This window comes from Branchiostoma belcheri, unplaced genomic scaffold, assembly GCF_001625305.1.
Source record: "Branchiostoma belcheri isolate BF01 breed outbred unplaced genomic scaffold, Haploidv18h27 scaffold65, whole genome shotgun sequence".
Lineage (NCBI taxonomy): Eukaryota > Metazoa > Chordata > Leptocardii > Amphioxiformes > Branchiostomatidae > Branchiostoma > Branchiostoma belcheri.
Window position 1 is genome coordinate 862807 of NW_017804298.1, and position 17282 is coordinate 880088.

At 44.3% G+C, this 17282-nt stretch overlaps 1 protein-coding gene across 1 annotated transcript in view; it reads right to left on the reverse strand.

The window, feature by feature from the left end:
• Positions 1-17282, reverse strand: part of LOC109483513 — a 51449-nt gene that overhangs the window by 11565 nt on the left and 22602 nt on the right. The window contains exons 37-61 of the mRNA XM_019786544.1: positions 16637-16831; positions 14829-15079; positions 14374-14498; positions 13783-13951; positions 12435-12594; positions 11907-12072; positions 11438-11576; positions 10958-11087; positions 10457-10602; positions 9358-9604; positions 8419-8634; positions 7973-8066; positions 7618-7738; positions 7294-7442; positions 6758-6894; positions 5706-5975; positions 5016-5304; positions 4489-4618; positions 3803-4060; positions 3164-3373; positions 2560-2734; positions 1984-2135; positions 1525-1644; positions 989-1182; positions 254-444 (exon numbers count right to left, since the gene is read on the reverse strand). Coding sequence (XP_019642103.1) covers positions 254-444; positions 989-1182; positions 1525-1644; positions 1984-2135; positions 2560-2734; positions 3164-3373; positions 3803-4060; positions 4489-4618; positions 5016-5304; positions 5706-5975; positions 6758-6894; positions 7294-7442; positions 7618-7738; positions 7973-8066; positions 8419-8634; positions 9358-9604; positions 10457-10602; positions 10958-11087; positions 11438-11576; positions 11907-12072; positions 12435-12594; positions 13783-13951; positions 14374-14498; positions 14829-15079; positions 16637-16831 — 4434 coding nt within the window. The remainder of the gene's footprint in view (positions 1-253; positions 445-988; positions 1183-1524; positions 1645-1983; positions 2136-2559; positions 2735-3163; positions 3374-3802; positions 4061-4488; positions 4619-5015; positions 5305-5705; positions 5976-6757; positions 6895-7293; positions 7443-7617; positions 7739-7972; positions 8067-8418; positions 8635-9357; positions 9605-10456; positions 10603-10957; positions 11088-11437; positions 11577-11906; positions 12073-12434; positions 12595-13782; positions 13952-14373; positions 14499-14828; positions 15080-16636; positions 16832-17282) is intronic.

Consider the following 17282-nt stretch of genomic DNA (forward strand, 5'->3'; position numbering starts at 1 on the left):
ACAACTGACTCCAGGCCCATACCTGATCGATATCAACCCTTTGATACTGACCAATAGAACAAGTACGATTATAAGCTGGAAATATTTATAACACTAACTCAGTTAACATTTTAGAAACCATTGTTCATGGCGTTAAGCACTATGCATCAAGTTCCATCTATATCTGAGGAGAGGTGCATAAAGGAACGAAGGAGTCTAATTCTTGATTTTGCAAAACACCTCACGAGTAATTGAATTATGGGATGATCATTACCTGAATGAATCTGTAGTCCACACGAAGCATAAGGCGAGCCATGTGAGTTGGGTTCTGTCTCGGGCGTTTCCCCTTCCGTATCACCCTTCTCGATGGACCACCCTGGGGGAGGGTCAGTCGTGCTTGTCGGTTCTTCAGTTGAGTATTGTGGTTCACTGGTAGGGCTGACACAGGTGCAGTTGCAGTCGCCTAGAGAAAACGGAACTGATTTAGAAAGTGGTGGCTAGCATAAACAGTATACAATAAAATGTAAGAATTATTACATCAAGAGAGAATTTTTTCAACATTGTCACAGAAGCAAGCATTGGAGAAGCACTTTTTTTTACATCAGGGGACCGGTACAAACAGTAGTATGATTTACTAATCTACTTATCTGTCAGGTTGTGTTAGATACTTACTTGAGTAAAGATAATTTTTTCACACAAAGTCTTTTATTCAGCCGACGTTTCGGTGACCGTCTGTCACCTTCCTCAGGGCAATTCTGACTGGTTCACATTGCACAGCACAGGTGTCGCTGCTACAGATGCATTCCCAAATGTAAAATGGTTGTGTAAAAAGAGTCTCTTTACTCAGTGTCTTACCAACCTGATGAAACTATTCACGGCTAGATACTTACTTGTGACATTAGTCGTTGCAACGGTTACATTCGTCGTTGAAACTGTTACATTTGTCGTTGTAACTGTTACATTAGTTGTAACAGTTCCATTAGTTGCTGTAACAGTTTCATTAGTGGTTGTAACGTTGCCAGCAGCTCCTGTAGTAATATTCCCTGGCTGACAGCAACTGCAGTTTTCATTGCTGCTTGGGAAAAGAGCATCTTCTTGTTCCAGGCTCATCTCGTTGTGATCTCCGACCACGCCATCCAGTCCGCCCCAGAACACAACACTGGTGACGGCCTGGAGCTCGCCACTGGCAGCGACGATGTCCATCTGTAGAAGTCAGCAATTAAGTATGATAACACTATCATGAGTCTGGTCTCATATATCCTGTAGTCTAGTGAATATGCTATCGTTGGGATACCACAAAAGATCTTACAACCATTTTCTCCACCCTTCTGGATTTTATGTTCTTAACATTTCACTTGGAGTCGCTCCGGTCCATTCTCGTATCTCCTTTGATATTATCCTTCCATCCTTTCCGTTGCCTACCCCTCTTAAGTCCTTCTTGGACTGTTAGGATAATTCTATATCACTGAACAGTGCTTGCAATTGTTACATGTATGCATGGCAAACAGCAAGTATAGCAAGAGTTAAAGGTAAGGGGTTTCTCACCTCGTACTGTCCCGTTCTGCTCCCATCCGCCTGTGTAGAGTAGGCTCCTGACATCATCCTCTCGTACTCAATATCCCGTGTCATCTGGACTGACAGACCTTCGTCCTCTTCAAATGAGAGCTAAGGACAGATACAATATCTGATCATGAAATGTGTCTTTGAAGTAGAAGTGTGTCTGGGGGCTAACAGGGTCACTATCGCTATCCAGAGCCCTTTTGTATATCCAAGTCACAACAACCTACCCATGAACATATCTACAGGAATGTTTTGAACGTCTTGTCATATCGGCTGAAAGGGTTATGTGTCAGCAAATTGTATCATTTAGTTTCAAACACGTCTCCATGCCTAACCCATTCATTCATTCGTCCTCTTATTCGTTCATCCATCCATTCAGCCAGCCAGCCAGCCTTCCATTCATCCATCCTGGACTTCTTTGTTTCACATGAAGCTTAGACATACGCGTTCAGGGTCGAACACGATCCGTCTCTCTCCCGACACTCCCCAAAGCCCTGTTGTCTCCAGAGCTGACCAGCTGTCATGCATTTCGTCCATAGGGAAGTTCCTCTTGGGGCAGGGGTCACCCACCGGGTTAGGGTGGTGTATAATCACACCTGGAAAAGGAAGAAACTCAATCGATCATTTGAAAGAAGCTCCAAACTTTATGTTGACTGTACGGGAAATAAGTCTTTATCACGCCGTTCCTGTGAAGTGGATTGTTGATTGTTATTTGGTTAATCTACTTACTTAGTCCGAGCTCCCGCTTGAACCAATCCAGAAAGCCTCCTCCATAGCCCTTTGTCCTCCACGGCCCTTCGTAGCTCGTTTGTATCATCCACGTTTGTATTACTACGTAGATTGTCTAAGTATGTGACTCTGGGTCTTCCCCTCCCTCCCTTTCCTTTAGTTATAGGCTCCCAGAGAACAAGACAGAATTTTGTCTAATTCAGAAAACACTAATGTAACGAAATGTGGATATCAGTCAGATTCTTAGTACCTTTCTCTTTTGTCTTTCATCAAGATTTAAAAGTTTATTACCTTTCATTTCTGACAAGGAGCTCTGGTGAGTGGCGTCTGTCTCGAAGTCCAGTCCATCCTTGACGTCCCCAGCTACAGGGTCCAGCCGGTCCAGCAGGATGGGCGGGGTGGTGGACTCCGTCACCAGGTCCGCTCGGTTGATGGCACGGAAAGTCACGTAGTACGGGGTGTCAGCCTGCAATGGAGAATGGGTGAAACGATTTTCTATGCAATGCATACATGTTCATAGGCGCTTTGCTATCCAGTATCCAGACAAATGATGTAGTGATCTAAAGCTCACTTATCACTGCAATTAATAGTAACGATGATACGTTAAGTGTGATGCCTATTTTTGTTACTTCATTGCTGAGTATACTGTTCTAGTAAGTAAATCTGTCACGAAACACCTTTTGGTGCCAAAAGAGGTGCTTTTACTGCTTTACCAATTAACGTCACCAATTAATGTCTTAAGATTAAGTAAAGCCAGACTATTTACCCTAAAATTCTAAACCAAACATTTAATTGTTCAAGTTGATAGGTGTAATGTAGCCGCGTGCCTGCGAAGCTGGTGTGTTACTCCGAAAGGCGGTTATACTGGCTATACAGATACAGAAGGTATAGTTACCTTCAAATCAATGTCTACAAACGTGTAGGACGATGCGTTCGCAGCGACGGGCACGAAGGCTACTTCAACGTTGCGCCGCGCATCATCAGGCGATTGGCAGTCACCGCCTGACAGCAGGGCGACCTCGAACCGGGCAATGCCGCTCGTGTTGTCATGGGAGCCATCCCATAATACTTCCATCCGGTCAGCCATGGCGGTGTACATGACGTTCTAGTGAAGAGAAATACAACTGACACTTTAGATTTTTTAGAACTGACTACATTAAAAAATGTACGGTTCTTAGTTGCAAATGTGCAGATTTGGGCACATTGGCGACACCAAATCCACCTGTGTCCTCGTCAGTCTTTGGGCACAAGTATCAGCGATTAGTCGAAAGGCCCAGTGGACGTCACTACACTGTACAACGAGTAAAGTGCCTATCCCAAGGGCACAACATCAGGCATGATCATGTCAGGGGATTGAACCCGGAACCTCTTGCTTCCGAGCCACGCGATGCTACTGCATTTCAAGGGAGTGGGCTAAGAAATAATGTTCTAGTCCAGAGGCTGCCATTTCATCTGCAGCATCTGTATCATATGCAGCTGTAGCCAAATGTTTGTTACACATCATATAAGCCTATTTCTCTGCTTCATACTTAACCTTATCTCCTGGCGCTCCTACAAACACACGTCCTTCCACCGGAGGGCTGGTGTCAATGGTGACGTCAGCCAGCGCCATGGCGCACTGCGCAGCCTCGTCCGTTGCAACGACAACCACGTGATACGTGTGGCCGTGCTGGAGTTCCAGCCCCTCGTACTGCACCATGGTGTTCCTGCCCACCTTTGTAAGAGGGTAGACGTCGAACAGGTGGGCGTGGTCTTCGCTGACTCCGGCGTACCCCTCTTGGTCAAAGTTTTGCTAGAAAATGGCAGCAAATTTGCAAAGTGAATACATAGAAGATCAACTTTCTTTTAATGGAATTATCAACCTCAAGGGTGTTAGAAGGGAGGTAACAGTGCCATGCGTGTTAGCCGAACATGGAAAATTTACCTGGCAACTACCAAGTTTAACCATTCAACATGGCGGATACGACTGACGTCATAGTCACGTGAGTGTGAACACTATTGAGTTAACACAAAACTGAGACTGCTCTCTCTTCCTACTTGGAGGCTTTTCAGGCCAGGATTTGACAACCTACATTTGTACTTGTACCCTTCCCAGCAAAGCGCATACACGTATTACATGTGGCAGAATCTTCAGTCAGCTGAAGGCGACCTCCTTAAGAGAAAGAAGAAGAAAAAGAAGAAACGAAGCATATAGAGATTGATTCAGCAGTAATTCTTTACCAGGTCTAGACAGTCCATGCTCTCCAGTTCCGTCCGGTTGGATGTTATTCCCCACTGGTAGAGGAGAATCGACATGGTGAACTCAAAGTCGCTCCAGGCAACCGTGATGTTCGCGTTGGACGAGATGTATCTGTGGGCATGGAAAGAAAGGATGTTAGTAATTAAAGCAGTGTAATGTATGTACAGGCACGAATGGTATATACAATTTTACCTGTGTCGTTTTTCATTGACATTGGGACACGGTGGTAATAACCTTGTGTACATGTGTGTCCAGCACGTTCTTGCTGCAAAAGCGCCACCTACGTTGCGTACGCATGCATAGCAGCGAGAAGCAGAACTCCAGTCAGAAGCTCTGAGGAAGGTGTCTGATAGGCATAGGCAAAAGGTATGCAAGTTCTTGTAAAAGAAAATTCCAATATCTTATGTACAAGAGTTAGTAATGGCTGCAAAAAATGTAATGTAATGTAGATACATAAGAACAATACCAACACGCTAAAAAGTCTAGGGACAATAAGGTTGTTGCGTACCTTGGTACTTGTACCTCCCCATGGGATATGATGTCACCACCGAATCCCACCCGGATGCCGTTTGACGTCACTTCCGTCGTGGATGACGCGAGACTGACAGCCCGGACGGTGACGTAGTAAATACCCGTCCTCGGGACGAGCTGAAGGTACTCGAAAGTGACGGTCTTGTTCTGTCCGACGTTGGTGAACGGACGGATGTTGGTCCGGGTGCTTGGGTACCGTCGATCTGTACCCACCGCGACCTCATAATGGTCAATGATTTGGTGGTCTCCTATCTCAACAGCTTCCCCTTGAATTCAAGAAGAGTAGTTCGTGATGCTTGAAATAGCATGAGTTTCATTTTCGTATGAATAATATCGTGAAAGCAATGGACTTTGAGAAGATGCAACGGTGCCTTCATAATGGTCTATCATTTGGTGCTGTCCTATCTCAACATTTTCTCCTTGAATGTGAAAATAGTAGGCCTTAAACTAGCATGAGTTTCATTTTTGTATGTATACCATAATAGCTAGGAACTTTGAGAACCGTATTTTCGCAGTTCTTGATGCTTTACCCACCTCGCAATAAGAAGCACCGATGATGGTGACGACAAAGATGGCTTTGACGCCAATACGCAAATTAGAGGAAGTAAACATACAGCTAGCGGGGCTGAGTAGTCTCTAGAAAATCTGTTACAACAACCAGTCTTACCATTGATGACTGCGTCGTCCCCGAGGCCGTACTCCTTCCCGAAGCTGTCCCAGTTGGCGGACAGCGTCGTCACGGACTGCTGATGTGACAGGTCGAACCCGAGGATGGCGCCGTCCCTCACTACCCCGGGAACGAGAGGCTCTAGCCTGACGGTGACGCCGTCAGACCTGACGGAGTAGCTGTACCCCAGCTGGTTGGTTGCCCTGACAACCGTGTAGTACGTCTCACCGTCACGGAGGTCGAACTCATCAGAGGTGGCACGGTCAGCACCTAGATAGAGATTCGTTTGATAAAAGTGTTCCTTTTACTAGATCCCCTTTGAACTACAGTACATGTATGTGGCACACTAATACAACAAAATGCGCTGAAAATGAACATTTTGTTACCAAGCAAGCTTGACGGCTATCTTAAATATCCAATAGTAGGGGCCCTTCTACTTGTGGATGGATCCTAGATATAGATTCGTTTTATAAAAGTGTTCCTTTTACTAGATCCCATTTCAACTAGGTGGCGTAGATACGACGAAATGGCACTGAAAAGGGACATTTTATCATCAAGCAAGGTTGAGGGTTATCTTAAATCTCCCACCACTCTTATAGAAAAGAGTAGGGGCACTTCTACTTGTGGGTGAATCAAACCATTCCGGTCTAAAAGGAATAAGAAATGTTTCCGTACAGCCATTGTGACCCAGCTTCTCCTATATTGGAACGGTTAGACCTCACTCAAGCTTGATGTTTCTTTGCGAACAGGAGATGCTGTTCCAGTGCCTTCTCGGCAGATCCGGTGTCTTAATGTGGTTTTGCACTAGCATTGCATTGCATTGATGAAGTCCTCTTTTATAAGTGTTGACGTCAAGTCAAGTGCAGAGACCTTATTTGCAAACCTTACCTGGAGACAGCTCAGTTAGTGGCAAGATCTCGACCCCCTCTCTAGCTTGACCATAAGTTGTGACTCCGTTTGCAAACCTTACCTGGAGACAGCTCAGTTAGTGGCAAGATCTCGACCCCCTCTCTAGCTTGACCATAAGTTGTGACTCCGTTTGCAAACCTTACCTGGAGACAGCTCGGTGAGCGGCAGGATCTCGACCCCGTCCAGCCTGACCACAGACCACTCCGTCCGCACGGAGGGACAGGGGTCGCCGCTCAGGTCCCAGTGAGCGCTCATCTCCTCGTTATGGCTCTGGAAGTCTCTGGTTATAATATCAAGAAAATCAGTTAGCAAAGATAAAGTCATGATCTTTTTTTCCCTCTGAAGATGAGAATCTCTCTTTAATCACTGACTTATGTCCTTAACGTGGCAGGAATGATTAGTTACGAAGACACTAACAGTCATCTTCGATTGCGAAGGACTACCAAAACGACGAGGTAGCAATGATACAAATCATATACTGTGTGTGTGAGGTTTACCTCTGGGTATCGTTGACACATTATCTACCTAAAGCTGTGTACACACATGGACGTGCCGAAGAGTCCGTCCGTCCTTCTACTAGAAATAGATCGTGACCGCTTTCATATCCATGTATCTTTTACAGACATGAGTAGACAAGTAACTAAGTCTGGAAATGGAAATGGAAGAAAGTGCATCTTACATGTCGCCCCGTCGATTGGATCTCCCGTCGTTCACAACGAAGGGCTTGAGTGGCGGGAACCCTGCACTGATCTTACTGATGTAGACTCCGTTAGACACAGCCACACTGGACAGGCCTGCCGCGTTGTGTCCTCTCACTGTCACAAACACCTGGGATAGAATATGGCAGGTATTTAGTCATACAAGCAGTAGGGATATTCGTGAATCTGGACGAGACTATAGGAAATATTTTAGTACTTGTTGAGACGTTTGCAGCGACACAATGTAGCGCATTGAAGAAGTCTGGTATTACATATAGATTGAAAAACGGAACAGTTACATGTACCTGTCGGATGTCCGAAAGGTCCAAGTTCTTCACCACAAAGAAGCGAACGTCGGGATCGGGAACTTGGTGGAAACTGCTAAGATCTGCTGCACCGGGCACAGTACCAACTGCAACATCATACCTGAAACCCGTCATAGTCAGTGTGAACAGGCATGTGTTTGCAGCTTATTTTTTCTACTGGCTATAGTTTATTGATATATGCATTATATGTCCCATCACTGGCATCTTGATATGAAATCATCTTCAGAATATTCGACCTTTTTCCATCCTTGTTAGTACTAACGTTTCGAGCTTAAAGGAGCTATGGTATAAGGTTAAGTATCGAAATTGTTAAGAAAGGAAAGGATTTATGTACCTGGTGATCGGCGTCTCTGGGTCCACGAATGGTTGCCAGGCAACGGCAACTTGAGTGAGAGAAGCTTGACACATGGCATCCATCTCTTCGCAGTCTGAAACAATCAGAATACATTTTTGTGCCTTCTACTATGATCCTTCATTCATTGCAGTGGCAATAGCAAACCTATTGTAGCTCATGTAGTTCACTTCATACAGAATATGACTGGTTGCTTTTGACCCTTTCCGACGAATGGCATCAACAGATTAAGAAAACAAAAGCACCTGGTAACACTCTCTGTTCACGCAGAATCTGGCAGGTTGGTTTTGACCCTTTCCGACGAATGGCATCAACAAATTAATAAACAAAAGCAGCTGATAACACTCTCTGTTCACACCATATCTAGCAGGTTGGTTTACTCTTTCCAGCTATCGACAAAGCTGTGAAAGAAGCTGTTGCCACCTCACCTTCTTCGTTTTCGCACATTGCTTTGCCATCCGAGTTATCCCCCTGTAAGTCAGCGTGGTAGATGCTGTCCAGTTCCACCACAGTCCCGGGAACGGGCGGGGTGGCGTCGATGACGATTGCCTCGGAGTAGGCTGATGTTTTCCCTCCCACTGCGTTGTAGGCAATCACTGTGGCGTAGTAGCTTTCCTGGTGACGCAAAAACTGCCCTGCGAACCCTACAATATAGAGCAACACATGATGAGCATTTTAATGTTGTCTTATAAGTACCTTAAAGTTGTTGCTTTGCAAATATGGATAATGATTAGGACCACCAGATATCTTAAGTGATCGCTTGCCGTCCAAAGGCCTTTACTTACGAACTTGTGGAAGCTCCTAGTAATGAAAAAGTTTATCATCAACACTCCGTCACTACATGTCTTATTTCATTTCCTGTTTCTGCTGAATACATATGTTCCTCCTTGAAACTCTCTCCTGATTTCGTTATATATAGTCGGTTTAGAATTAGTCTAATTATTTGATTGTCGACGAACTACAGATGATCAATTTTTTTCCACCGACTCGGTTTTCTGTTCTTCGTTTCAAAACGTTTTAGAGTATCCTTCGTTCCAATGCGTGCCCACCTTTAGCCTTGAACCTGTCAGCCGTCCCTGACACTCTGGTGAACGGAAAGACGGAGTCGTCCCCTTCCTCCGTACTTTTATACATACAGGATTCAATTTGTCTCTTTCTTATTATTCTCTTCTTATCATTATAAAGAATTTGTTTGAATGCGTGCCCACCTTTAGCCTTGAACCTGTTTGCTGTCCCCGACATTTTGGTGAACGGGAAGATGGAGTCGTCCCCCTCCTCCGTACTTTTATACATAAAGGATTCAATTTTCCTCTTTCTTATTAGTCTCTTCTTATCATTATAAAGAATTGGTTTCTAAGCGTGTGCACCTTTAGCCTTGAACCTGTCCACCGTTCCCGCCACTCTGGTGAACGGGAATACTGAGTCGTCCCCCTCCTCCGTTCCGACCCCGAACAGGAAGTGGTCGATGTAGCTCTGGTCGTCCCGGAAGCCGTGCCAGCTGCACCGGAACTCGTCCGTCCCCGGGATGTGACGTGGGCAGATGACGTCACCAGCCACCGGCGGGGTCGAGTCCACGGTCAGACTGGGGGAAACGGCGACAGTACGCAGGCCCACCTGGAACGATTTTAAGACATCATCAACACACGTACAAAATAGTCTATTAGGGAATGTGAAAGACAACAAAAAAAATTAAGAAATTGCATTATACTTCTTACTAATCTTAGCGTATGTTTGCAAAGTGTGCAATGTCTAGAAACTCGAAGAGCTAAGAGCTGCTTTCAAGGTAGGAAAGCAGAGTGGAACGAAATGTGGAAAGTCGTTGTAACCAATAACTGAATTGAGCTGCAAATTTCGTACATCATTCCATCTGTAAAGTACTGTTAAAATTACTTAGAGTATGTCACCATAGCAATGTAACAATGCCTGTAATCCTACCGCAAATTTATAAGTGAAAGTCTTACCGAGTTTATTGCTGTAAGACTGAGGATGTTGGGCCGCCCTAGTGACGAAGGATGGACAAGCCCGTTCGGCACCGAGGTTCTCTCACTCGTCACAGTCCGGTTATACACGTCAGAACCACCAGGGAACGTTCCGTACGCAAACGTAGCGAACACCACGTCACTCTCCCCCTCTGTGTACCCCCACTCCGCTGTGATGTAGTCCGCTGACAGCTGGTAGCGAGACACGTCTGGTCCAAAGGCGTACTCTTCATCATCTGACGTTACGCCGAAGCCCAGGAAGTCGACCTATATCAAAAAGATATTTCGTTGTATAAATTGTTGTATGATTGATTTCTATTATTTTGATTATTAATGTGATTTTCAGTTCAGTTTCTGCCAGTCGTCGGGTAATTCTTTTGTATACTTTTATCATATTCCGTTGTTATATTTTGTAAATGGACTCTAGGAAGACTAGTGAAGCCTATTCACTAATGGAGATCTGAATATAGCAAACCAAACCAAAGACCTGAGGAGGTGTGACGTCGACAGTGAAGCCGTCTGACGCCGACTCTAACACGTTGCCGGCGCCCGTGATGGCCCGCACGGTTGTGTAGTACAGCTGGCCTGGCTGGAGGGGCAGGAGGGCTTGGGCGTGGCCTTCACTGCCAATTCCTGTGGAGGTTCAAGAATTGTTATTTCAGTTGACCTGTGTAATAAGGTGTTTGCATTAAAGTTAACGGCGGCTTTCAATAAACAGGAAAACATGGGACATTATGACATAAAGTTTAGTCTCAGAAGACTATCTCTGTGCCTCTTTGATTAAACGTTAAAGTTAACGCATTTCTAAACCCACGAGTGTTTTTTCTTCAACTTAACAAGCCCTTGGTGTATTTTTTTAAGTTGACAAGCCCTGAAATGCTGCCTCCCCTTCTAGTTACACGTTGCGCAAACAGTGAGTCCATCAGGTACAAACATTATATGGGCTTGCCAGTAGGTCAGGTCTTACGTTTCCCGTAGCCTCTCTTACCTTCCTTGTTTGCGTCGCCATCATACAGCACGATGCCTGCCGATGAGAAGGACTGGACGTCATCCAGGAGCGGTGCAGTGCCCACCGCCCACTCGTAGTGCACAATGCCATGCCTGGCACTCTCAAAGCCCTGTCGCAAACAGAAAATATTTCTTTTGATATTGTAGAGGAACCTAAGATTGTAATTGTGTTCGCAAAAGATGTCATGATCTTCAGGCACATTCACATTGTCTGGGGTGTTACTTGTATGGCTAACGAAACGGAACCTGACACAAGAGTGTCAACACTTTTTTCTGCATCCTTGAGTGTTTACTATTGTATGGACATGTTTTGGGACACTGGACTGCAAAACATATCTCTCCAGATCTCCAGAGAACACTTCCTTCGTCTGCCACGACCAAGTAAATATCGTCCTTTAGGGTTATTTTCCGAGCCTTTATATAGTTACCAAATTTTTGTTGTAAACGTTTTGCTCCTGACCTTGAATCGCACAGTGACAGTCCCAGTGTGTAGTTGATAGTCGACATCTACAGTTGCTACGTCATCGCTCTCACTGTCCGTCATGTGGGGTCCGTCCAGAACCACTCCAGTCTTATCACCTGGGACGACCTTAATGGGGCTGGGAAAAAATGGCGTTGAGTCTAAATATACTATAGTTTAGGCCTCCGATTGCGATTTACATTGTTAATTAGCTCGCTGGTCTTTTTAGTAAACAGAAAAACTGACAAATATCAAATCGATGTGTTGTAAACTGTTGCCATGCATTAGCTGTCACTAAACGGTTTTAAAATGTCTTGCCTTATTTTTGTCTTCAACAGACAAATTATGATGTTTCTATCAAGATCGAAGCTAATATCCCTGCTCCAAAGTTTGTCATGATGAATTTTTTAGCTCTATATGCATCCTCTAATCTTATATTATTGATACACTAGCTGCACGCCAATGTTACCTTGAAACAACTTCCGATGAAAATGCACCAGCTCCATTCTGAGCCTTTACTGTGACATAGTACACAGGTGATCCGGTGCTCTCGTCGTAAAGCTGCAGCTGCAGGTTGTCGATGTAGGCGCTTCTGTCAGCTCCCATATTTTCAAACGGCAAGACGTCCGTGGCACCTTAAAATAAGCAGAAAACATCCAACGACCCTCATACATGGAACGTTCAACTATGATTCTACTTATATATAGCCAACTGTAATTGATTCTGTTGCCTCCGTCAAATAATGCTAAGATGTAAATGTGTGAAAATTAAAAACTGCTCACAAAATTGCAGACTTTGGTATTGGCATCAACATTTCTATCAATTCCAATACTCCAAAGTACAAAATAATCATCAATACCAACAACATCAGTACACAACAACTACCTCATTATAGAATCTGGTTAGATTGTGCCAAAACCTAAAGCACAACGTTTAATGTGTAGGCACTGTTTCTGTTTTACAGGTTGTCATCCCTTGTGACGTAAGATGTACCCACCTGGTGACGTCCCCACGGCAGCCCAGTACGCCATGACCTTGCTCTCCCCGTCAGTGGCCCGCCAGGACACCAAGATGGCGGACAGGTCCGTGTGTAGAACGTACCCATCGTGCAACTCCTCCAGCTCACCAGGCATCACATCAACAGCAACGTGCAGATTCTACAGTGGTAGGTAGGTTTTTTTTTGATACAGTATAAAAAGTGTATTGTTCAAGGAAATATCAGATATTTGTCAAACAAAGCTAGAAATCTAAGCTAGAAGACTAATGTTTGTAATAAGAGTTATATGGAAGCCTTCTCTTGGCCAATGAAAGGCCACTAATCTAATCAAATCAAATCTTTATTAAATATCAACATGGCAGACGTGCCGAAGTGCTTCGGGCACATCTGAATTGCATTGACATTTTACAATTATACAAACATCATCACAATAGATTAAAAACATCATCATAGATCATCATTTAAAAATCAACATCATAAGACACGTAGGTTAAAATAATTAAATTTCAGTTTAAAATACAATATATATATATATATACATGTCCAATACACATCACAAGTCTTTTACGGCTCTCACAATGAAGGAGTTTTTATGTCTGTCCGATCGGCTTAGTGGGAGCTTAAACTGATTGCTGTTCTTCCTAAGATTATATACAGTGTTCTCTCTTGGTGGGATAAAGTCATTGCGGGGGTTGGTGGGGTCTTGTAGAATTCGTTTTAGTTCTCTCAGCAGAATCTAATGGCTTGTGGCATGTATAAACCTGAACAACCTCAGACTTACATTGGAGATACCAGGCGCTTCTAGCTCTGCTTGACTGTCTTCTAACAGTCAATTAGATATAGAAGTAAAAATACTACATATGTTAATGGACCTACATTCTCCTTCTAGCTCTGATTGGCGGATGTGTTTCCACCAATGAGATATAGGAGGTTAACATGTAATCCTTAATAGCCACTCCAGCTCAAGAAAATCGTTTCAAATAACTTTGTTAGTATTAACATTTTGTTATGTCTTGGGGTGGTGGGACTACGGCGCACTGGTCAACTTTGTGTATTTAAATGTTAACTGTATTTTGTTGTGTGGCGCTGTTAATATAAGTTATTAACTTGCGTGCAGCGCCACACTGTCCTTGTTATATTTTGATGTTTTGATGATTAAAAAAACACTGGACAAGGTGAGCGACGTTGAAACATTTTCTGCTTGAAAGAGTCGAGCAAGCCCTGTTATACCAAGACCAAATACTAACTTATACGTATTTTATCAGTAGCGTGATAAAATACGTATAAATTAGTAGAAAAATACGTATAAACTGGAGTGGTGATATACTAAAAAGGTTGGAAGACGAACCGAAGGTGGAGTAGGGTCCACGATGACGCCGTCCGTGTCATGGGTAGTTGTCAGCCCGGCACCGTTAACTGCGGACACCCGCACACTGTACCGCGCGCCGGGTACAAGACTCAGCGGGTCGCTGTTGGTCCAACCGTCAGCGCTTCCATCAACAGTCACCCACTTGTTCCTTCTCAACACAGAATACGATAAACATTTTTTTATATTGCGATGCGGATTTACCAACCATAGGCTGATATATGTGTATTTTATACAATTACACAACAATGGTCTTTGGTACTTGATACATACAGTTATTACGTTACATGAAGCTTGTTGCAATATGGGAGCAGCATTTGTTAAAATATCAAACAGATCTATAGAATTTCTCAGTCTACAGTTACAGAGGAGATCGCTAGGGAAGCAAACTCCCAATCATTGTCCATTAGGTCAAGATCATAGCACCTATCAAGAGTTATAGACCCTACAGCTTCTTGACAAAATGCTTGAGGCATGTTATATAAGAAGCAAGTCAATGACAATGAAAACAAAAAGAACAAAAAAAAAAGGTACTGTCAACTTGAAACAGAATGGTACATCAGCTTTACTTACTTCTGTGCTGGGTAGATCTGTAGACGAGTTCCTCCATAGTGCTGGAACACCGCCAGTTTATAGTGGTCGATTGCTGACTCCGGATCTTCGAACTCCCAGTTCGCGGACAGATGCGTAATACTAGCCTGTGGTAATAAACAAAATTCATAATTTCTAACGACCAACCTTGATGCTTCTACGCTCTGGAGAACTCAAACCGTGCGTATATCAGTGTAAATTCTGCCTCTTTCTATGATCTGCTCTGTATTTCACCGTCGAGGTCAATTAATTCCTTTCCAACTTTTAACTAACCACTAGACAGTTAAATATTAGGTATTTTGCTTGACACTAGCTCCATTTCTGTACCTGATAGAACCCGTCCACACAAGTCACCAAACACCGTGCTCTACTACTCTATCAACCCCCAAACATTACTCTACCAACCTTTTTTTCTCAAGTATAAGATGATATTTTACCGAGTACTGAAGGTCCGTCCTTTGCTGGTTACCATCTCCAATGAAACGCATGACAGGAGGTGTAGTGTCCATGGTGAACCCATCCGACTCTGTCACTACAACCCCGCCGGCTCCGTTTGAAACGTTCACCACTACATACACGAAATCTCCGTCGTGTAGGTGGAAGTGATGCCAGTTGATGCTGTGCGCGTCTTTCCCGACAGAGGTCGCTTCGTGGATCACGTGAGGAGAAGTATCAGCACTACTGTTACCTGCTAGCAACAAGAAGGATATAATTTCAATAACCGACTGGTTATTGTTACCTTTGTAGAAGAGACTTTCATTCAACTTTCCCTTCATCCATCCATCCATCCATGCATGCACCCATCCATCCATCCATCCATCCACACACCGATCTAACCATCTATTCATCCATTCATTCATCCATCCATTCGTCTAGGCATCCATCCATCCATCCATCCATCCATCCATCCATCCATCCATCCATTCATCCATCCATCCAAATACTCTTTATTTCTATCAATCTCTCTTTGCCTTTGGCAGTGTAACACTGAACTTTTCTTTGATTATTGTAAGCAAAGAAGTAATAAATGTACGTACCGTTGCTTGAATGTTTTCTCCACACGGTAATTTCGTAGTCGGCGATGTGTGACTCCGGATCCGTGAAGTTATCCCAGTTTGCGCTGACTGTCGCGGTGTCAGACGAGTAGGTGACGTCATGTTTAGGATCGAGTCCGTCATTCACCCAGCCCTTCTCTGGTGGGGTGGCGTCGTACATCACTGGAAGCAATGAGACGTAAAGTCAAAATCTTTTCCACATGATGTGTAGGGGCAGTGCCTATCTCCGTCTCTTTAGCCCTTAGGCCACAAGCTACTAGTAATACAGAGGGCTAGTCCACTGGGAGATGTGTGTTCAACTCTCGTGCTCTTAATCTTTCAAGATCTTAGTTCTAAGCCGTGCAAACAGTATGCAACATTTTTCAAGTATAATGACCGGTCCTGAGACTTTTACCAACACAGATGAACTAAAAGACTGTTATTGGCCATCTTGCCTAACAAACTCAAAACGGCCATCCGAAAACGTCGAAAGGATTTCCGTGCCTCAACCAACGGCGGCCGATTGCCATTCCCACATCCCACATGTTAAACCCATATAATTGGAAGAAGGAACCTCATCTTGGATACACGGAGACTATCCAGAACCAAGCCTAACCCTAACCCATTAAGTCATATGCCATGTTTCTGGGTGCTGTGGTATGTCTGCACCACCTGCCGCGCTACTAGGCCCGTTGTTCTTATTGTCATGTATATACAGTATCACTGTTTTGTATTTTTTATGCACATTGACTATTTATTTGTCGGCATGGTGGCCTTGAAAAGGTGTACTTAGGTCCAGCTGTTCCACCACGCCTTCCATGTACGTATGTATCTGGTGAATTGTAATAAATAAATGATTAAATAGAACTAAATAGGCACGGATCTGGACACAACAGTTCCCGTACCTCCATCGCTGGAGACCGACCTTCAGAGCTCTGCAACCATCCCTGAACAGAGACGGAGGACGTTATAAGCTATATGAACTCGCAGGCTTTGCTACCCCAACTCCTCCAAACGGTGATATGCATCCCAAACCAAAAGGTTTCTGTTATATCCAGATCCATGCTCGCTACGGTTCTAGATAGTCAAAGTGTATCCAGAACCGTGTCTTGGATAAATCCAACATCGTGCATCCAGAACAGTGCCTGATCCCAACGATAACCCCTTCAAGAATAGAACTAGAACAGTTCTGTGTACGACAGTTTCCGTACCTCCGTCGCTGTAGACCGACACGTTCTTCATGGCGTGCCCCAGGTTGAAGGCGACCAGGGTGGTGTAGTACGTCACGCCGTGCTGGAGGGTCTGGTTCAGCTCGGCACAAGCCGCGTGCTGCGTGTGGGGGAGCTCACGGAACGGGAGGGTGTCGACAGTGCCAATTTCCGTTCCCACGCCCCACCAGTAAAACCCTAAAATGATTGAAAAGAACATTATCATTAAACGGGTACATACAATCCTTGCTGCAGGACTTAAGTCGGTAGGAGGGTCTGGTTCAGCTCGGCACAGGCCGCGTGCTGCGTGCGGGGGAGCTCACGGAACGGGACGACGTCGACGACGCCAATTTCCGTTCCCACACCCCACTCGTAAAATCCTTACATAATTGGGAAGAACATTGTCAGATTGTTGCATACATTCCTTGTTACAATCAAAAGAGATCAAAACTCAACTTTTAAGAGTGAATGCTATTTACAATCCTATACACTGGACGACGCTATTTATCTGTAATTGGTTCGTGTGATAGCTATGCCTAGGTTACATGTATTTGGTGCCATATGGAAACACCCATACATCAGTCCTAGTACCACTGCCATCTGACAAATAATATATATATATCTGCAAATTCTAAAGGCGTTTACTTAG